This window comes from Alexandromys fortis, unplaced genomic scaffold (genome assembly GCF_014885135.2).
Source record: "Alexandromys fortis isolate MF-2015 unplaced genomic scaffold, M_Fortis_MF-2015_v1.1 scaffold_4, whole genome shotgun sequence".
Classification (NCBI taxonomy): Eukaryota; Metazoa; Chordata; class Mammalia; order Rodentia; family Cricetidae; genus Alexandromys; species Alexandromys fortis.
Window position 1 is genome coordinate 933,490 of NW_026067944.1, and position 7,164 is coordinate 940,653.

Below are 7,164 nucleotides of genomic sequence, written 5' to 3' on the forward strand. Positions count from 1 at the left end.
CACAGTCTGGTCTTTCACAGCACTATCTTTCTCCTGGTACCAACTTTATTTAGGACACTTACATATGTATATACTTTGTGTATACTTTGCAAAGAGGTAAATAATTCTTTTTTGAGACATGGTTTCTCTACATAGTGCTGGTTGTCCTAGAACTTACTATATAGAGCAGGATGGCCTAGAACTCAGAGATCTACTGCCTCTGCCTCCTGAGTCCTGGGATATAAAGATAAATAATTTTAATTATTATTATTATTGCAGAATCCTTTCCTGTCCTGTCTCTGTATTTTGGAAAGCATAAAAGTATTTAAAGTATCTCTATGTTTGAGTTTAAAGATAGAGCCAAAAAAAAAAAGAGCCTCTAAGGTTTGCTATTGGGACTAGATCAAATGGCAATTGAATAATTCCTAACTTTATAACACAGTTAAGAAAAACAGATGGCCCACACCTTTAATCCCAGCACTTGGGAAGCAGAGGCAGGGGGATCTCTGTGAGTTCAAGGCCAACCTGGTCTATAGAGTGCATTCCAGGACAGTCAAAACTACACAGAGAAACCTGTCTTGAAAAAAAAAAAAGAAAACGAACAAAAAACCAGACAGCTGTAGTAGGAGACTGCTCATTCATTTCCCGGCTTCCCAGACCCAAAATAATCACATTAAAAACTATATTAATTACAACACTTCTTGGCCAATAGCTTAGGTTTCTTATTAACTAATTCTTACATCTTAAATTAACCCATTCCTTTTATTTTGTATTTTACCATGAGCCTGTGGATTACTGGTAAGGTTCTGGTGGGTGGGTGGGTTGGTGTCTTTCTCCTTCGGTGGCTACATGGCATATCCCTGACTCTGCCTTCTTTTCTCCTCTATCTCTGCTTGGAACTCCTCCTGCCTTGCTCTATTCTGCCCTGCCATAGCCAAAGCAGCTTTATTCATTAACCAATAGTAAGAAATAGTAAGAAAACAGCATACAGAGGGGAATCCCATATCACCTCCCCTTTTCTGTCTAAATTAAAAGAAATGTTTTAAGTTTAGCATAGTAAAATTACATATGACAAAGCAGGTATCAAGCAGGAATTACAGTTACAATATTTATATTTTATCTTTTATTATAACTAAGGAAACTATAATTAAACCTATCTATTCTTCAATCCCATCAAAGACCCCAGAAGGATAAAATATTACCTAATAAACAGGAAGCACATTGTAAGCAACTTCCAAAACGCTAAACATCTTGCTCCTGGACAGTCACCCAAAGGTCTGTAACATTGGGGTTTCCATCTTCAGCCTACAGGCCCATAGTATCTGGCAGACTTTTTCACAAGGCAGAAAATTTCAAAGACTGTTTTGCCTCTAGTGGTAGTTTGTCAGTCACTTCCTTCTGTACCCTTCAGAAGGTCTGGCAGATTCATTCATGAAGCAGGAACCCTGAAGGATCATCTCATCTTCTTTAGGCAAATTCAGCAGTCATTTTTCTGTGGGTCCTGCATGTCCAGTTCACACAGCATACCATCAAGCAGTCCAGGAAAGAGCAGTTTCTTACCCAAATGGCTAACCAACTCCACAAGGAGCCTCTTGGATGCTCATCATCCTCTTGAAGTAGACTGGTGCTGCCAGGAGCAGATGTGTCTCATTGTCATGAAAAGTCCTAAGTTCTTAAAACAATTAAATGCCATATTCTGTTAGTCTTCAAAAGGTTTAAAGAATACCTATCCATCTGAATTATATTTCTGTACATCTAGAAAGCCTAACTAATATGACTACAAGCTTGACTATTATATAAGACTATTTATTAATCTGTATTTTTATCTATAAATTACATTTTAAATGAGCTACACAAACACAATATCTTAATCAAGAACACAAATACACATATAACAAAATTGACTTGATATTTATATCAATAAACCAAGATCCATACCAATGCAAAGAATTAATTTCTATAGCATACCCCCTTTAAATGTGAACAAACAGTTATAAACAATATTTGGGAATTTGGGTGAAGTTCTCTCCGAACTGCTTCCTGCTTTTTGTTAGGCAAAGTTTTTTGGGGGGTTTCACAGAGACCTTTCAGGGGATCTTGGTCCACCAAACTGCATTAGTCTGGAAGGAATTCATAGGTTTTTGATGGGGGAGAGTCTTCTGTTTTGTGTTAATTTCATTGGTTAAATAAAGAGACTGCCTTGGCCCTTTAATAGGACAAAAAATTAGGTAGGCAGGGTAAACAGAACAGAATGCTGGGAGAAAGAAGCCAAGTCAGTCAGTCGCCATGATTCTCCCACTCCAGACAGATGCAGGTTAAGATCTTTCCTGGTAAGCCAGCTCGTGGTGCTACACAGAATATTAGAAATGGGTTAGATCAATATGTAAGAGCTAGCCAATAAGAGGCTGGAACTAATGGGTCAGGCAGTGTTTAAAAGAATACAGTTTCCGTGTAATTATTTTGGGTAAAGCTAGCCATGTGGGCGGCGGGGTGCTGGGGACGCAGCCCCGCCGCTCCAATTACAATAGGTTTTCATCCTCTGTGGAAACAAAAGCAGAATCTCTTTTCCAAAGCAACATATCCTTAGACCCAAATTTTGAAGTCAAAATACCTTTAAAATATATGTTGGTTTAGCTTAGCAGCCCATACAATGAAATCTCTCTCTATACTTTGACAGTACTTGCCAGAGTCAGAGATGATGTACCAAGAGTTTTTAGCTACATACTCTGTAAAAACCTCTGACAAACGATCAGATACTAAATACCCAAAAAGATTCAAAGGATGTAAATGGAAACCTATATGTATGAATGATCTAAAAGAAATTAAGCAAGCAGTAGTATCTTATGGTTTGCATTCACCACTTGTTAGGGAGATGGAGATGGGCTTCCAGAAATAAGGCAACCCCACATGATTGGCTACAATATTCTCAGTGATCAATGAAGATGGACTGCAATTACAACGGAAGTGCTTCTAGTGAGAGGAGGCTAAAATATAAAAACAACAGGAAAAACAAAAGGATTTGAGGCTTCCCAAGATCAAATTCTTGGTGAGGGCTGTTATGCTGATCTACAGAATCAAAGTCTTTATGATGAAAACATGTTGTTCCTATGCTATTCAGTAGCCTTAAATGCTTTGGACAAGATTTAAGAACTAGGAAAAAGAATTGAATCATATATTAAGTTAAATAATGCCAACATGAACCCTTTAGTGACTTTTTACAAAGATAAACTAAGGCTGTACAAATAGAGTAACAGATCCCAAAGGTAGCAAGTGCTTGTTGAATTTCTGGCTTTTGAAAATGCCAGCTTAGAATGCAAAAAGATACTTGGGCCTATAAATGTTAGATCAGCAACAATGGATAAATGTATCCTGCATACAATGAATGTTGAGACATTTGACTATAATACAGAGATTATGTAGGAGAAATAATTTCCAAAGATAGAAGGAGATATCAAAATGCCAAATGTTTAATTGTGGTAGAATAGGACTTCTGAGAAAGGATTGTAGACAAGGCATTTCTAGAAATAATGTCACCTCTAGGAATGACAAATATAGGAGGTCTCAATCTCTTGGATTATGTAGAAGATGTGGAAAAGGCTGACAATGGACTCATAAATGCAGATCAACAAAAGACAAACAAGGCAACCCATTACCATTAAGAAACTTCTTGGAGGGCCTCTCCCAGACCCTCAGGAAAAACGTAGTTCAGTCATTCCCAGTCACTGTGGAGGACATGTCTCCCTAGAAAAATTTAAAAATCTATTGCCTGCTGTAAAAAACCATGCTGTTCTAAATAATGGAATAAACATGGATGATGAATCAAAAATTCCAGTAGGAAATAGGAAACTTATATTTTGCCAGACTTCTATAAATGATCAAAGACCAAAGTTGATAGTGCAAACAAATAACATTAAAATTGAAGAATTACTGGACATGGGTATGGATGGAACTGTAATTACTCCAGAATCTTGTCATCTGAATTGGCCTCTTCAAGAGGCAGCTGTTCAATTCCTAGGAATTGGAATCCTATCCAAAGTAAAACAAAGTATGAGATGGGTTGAATGCATAGGGCCAGAAGAACAGAGAGGAACACTGAGGCCATATGTGGCTAATATAACAGTAAATCTTGGAATTCCTTTTCCTTCCTTATTGCCTAAGGATGGCCTCTTATAGTTATTTATTTCAAAGATTGTTTCTTCACTATACCTGTACAAGAAAAGGACAGAGAAAAATCTGCCTTCACAATACCTACTTATAATAATTTTCAGCCTACTAGGAGATATCAATGGACTATCTTCCCACAGGGAATGCTCAATAGCCCCACCCTGTGCCAATATTTTTTAAGTCAGACATTGGAAATAATATGTAAGCAATTCCTAAGTCTATAATATATGGATGACATTTTGCTATCTGATTCAAACATTAGAAAGAATGTTTGAAGAAGTAAAAAAAAAAGTTTTGCCAAACTGGGTTTTGATCCTACTGCACGTACTAGCTGTGTGGGAACCTAGCTGTTTAGATGTTCACCTTACTAGACCTGGAAGGAGGAGGGAGGTCCTTGGACTTCCCACAGGGCAGGGAACCCTGACTGCTCTTCGGGCTGATGAGAGAGGGGGAGTTGATTGGGGGAGGGGAGTGAAGTGGGAGGCGGTGATGGGGAGGAGACAGAAATCTTTAATAGATAAATAAATAATAATAATAATAATAATAAAGTTTTGCCAAATGGGGATTACAAATTTCTCCTAAAAAATACAAATAAGAGATTATATCAATTACTTAGGTTATAAAATAGATTTATAGAAAATTAGAAAACAAAAGGCACAAATTAGAAGATACCAATTGCAGACTCTTAATGACTTTCAAAGATTGTTAAGAGACATTTCCAATCTATGACCTGCTATTGGGATAACACCTGATCTAATAATTCATTTAAACAAAACCTTAAATGGTGACAAAGACTTAAATAGTCCCATGGAATTAACAGTTGAAACTGAGAAAGAATTAACTTTGATTGACGAGAAATTACAGAAGGCACATGTGGATCAGGTCAATCCAAATCTTAACTGCATTCTAACTCAGATTGCCCTCCAGAATTTCCCCTACAGAAATTTTAATGCAGAAGGAAGATATTATGTTAGAATGGATCTTTTTTTTTTTTTTTTTTTTTGTTTTTTCGAGACAGGGTTTCTCTGTAGCTTTGGAGCCTGTCCTGGAACTAGCTCCTGTAGACTAGGCTGGTCTCAAACTCACAAAGATCCACCTGCCTCTGCCTCCTGAGTGCTGGGATTAAAGGTGTGCGCCACCACCGCCCGGCTCTAGAATGGATCATTTTACCACATAAACAGAGTAAAAAATTAAAAAACTTATGTTGAAAAGGTCTCTGAATTAATTATAAAAGGAAAATTGAGACTTTGTCAATTAGCAGAAATAGACCCAGCAGAGATATAGTGCCTTTTACTGATGAATTTAAAAATTATGGACAATGAACCCCAGCAAAGAGCTTGTGCTAATTTTTAAGGAGAGATTTAATAGCAATTATCTCCAAAGCGATAGAATTGATTAATTAGCGATAGAGAACTACTTGGATCCTTTCCTGCATTGTATGTGACACACCAACAACTGGAGCCTATACATTCTATACTGATGCAAATAAATCAGGAAATTAAATATGTACACCACAACATTGACACCTATTCAGATATTCAATGGGCAATTGCTTTGAGCTCAGAAAAGGCTGATTCAGTAATAACACATTTATTAGAAGTTATGCACATCATGGTTGCATCTGCACAAATAAAGACAAATAATGTTCCAGCATATGTCTCTAAGAAAATGAAACAGGGTTTTGCTTATTAGAATATAAAGCATATTACAGGTATACCAAACAATCATACAGGTCAGGCAATTATAGAAAAAAACAAATCGAACTATAAGTGATATGTTAAACAAACAGAAAGGGATGGAAAATACCGCCCAGAAATAGATTGTATAATGCTTTATTAATGTTGAATATTCTTAATGCTAATGATAAAGAAACAATGGCAGCAGAGAGTCATTGGATAATAGAAGAAATGTCTGAATTAAATCAGCTAGTATATTTCAAGGATGTGTTGACCTCAGAATGGAAACCAGGAGATGTGCTACATTGGGGAAGGAGTTTCACTCTTGTTTCTACAGAAGAAGAAAAGCTATGGATACCATCAAAACTAATAAAGATTCAATTTAAAAAAGAGAAACCTTTTGAGAAAGAGAAATGTCAGCTCATCCACAGAGGTGACAATCATACAGGTGGTAAGGAAACTTCATAAGGGTTGGGGCAGGGTTCTGTTCTTGTCTTTGTAGGAAAATACCTGTCTTCAAAAAATTGAGAGACCTTGGACAACTAGATACCTAAAGAAGAAAAGATAACTATCCAGAAAGAATCACCAAGCAAAAGAAATATGACTTATGGTGACATATCATCTGTGGGGTAAAATTTCTTTACCTGAAAACACACACACACACACACTAAACCTAGCTTTGGAGTTAGACAATGATTATCCTTCTCTAAATCCAAGCATGTTGTTAAAAGAAAAATTCAGAGTTTCTGTCTCATATCAGGAGCCATATGGTATGGGATAGAAAGAAGACAGAATTTAGGAAAGATTTTACTTTTTCCGCATAAATATTTTTGTCTCTATCATACTTTTCATTGAATGCATGTCTATATGAATAATATTTAAGTTTTACACAATGAACCTTAAATTTTCCTGAAGTAATCTTTGAAGTTTCCAGGAAGAAGATGGGGCTTCACAACAACAACTCTACCTGGTTGATATGATGTCATGATGCTGATAGTGCTATGTTGAAATAAGAGCGGCGGGGCTGCGTCCCCAACACCCCGGCCGCTTCGCTAGCTTATGCCCGAAATAACAACACATAAACTGTATTCACTTAAGAACTGCTTGGCCCATGAACTCTAGCCCTTACAGGCTAATTCTCGCACCTGGACTAGCCCATTTCTAATGTGTGTGTAAGCACCCCAAGGTGCGCTTACCGGGAAGAGTCTAGCCTCCATCCATCCTGGTGTCTCTGCTCCAGAGAGCAGAGCTGTTGGGTCTCTCCGGGAGCAGAGCAGAGTCTGACCTCACTTCCTCTTCCGCCCAGCATCCTATTCTGTTTATTCCACCCACCTATGTTCTAAGC

General features: G+C 37.3%; 1 protein-coding gene across 1 annotated transcript in view; it reads right to left on the reverse strand.

The window, feature by feature from the left end:
* Window positions 1–1,151: 1,151 nt before the first annotated feature.
* Window positions 1,152–7,164, reverse strand: part of Abhd3 (abhydrolase domain containing 3, phospholipase) — a 61,915-nt gene continuing 55,902 nt past the window's right edge. Inside the window, exon 9 of the mRNA XM_050148841.1 lies at window positions 1,152–1,651. Coding sequence (XP_050004798.1) covers window positions 1,548–1,651 — 104 coding nt within the window. The 3' untranslated portion in view covers window positions 1,152–1,547. The remainder of the gene's footprint in view (window positions 1,652–7,164) is intronic.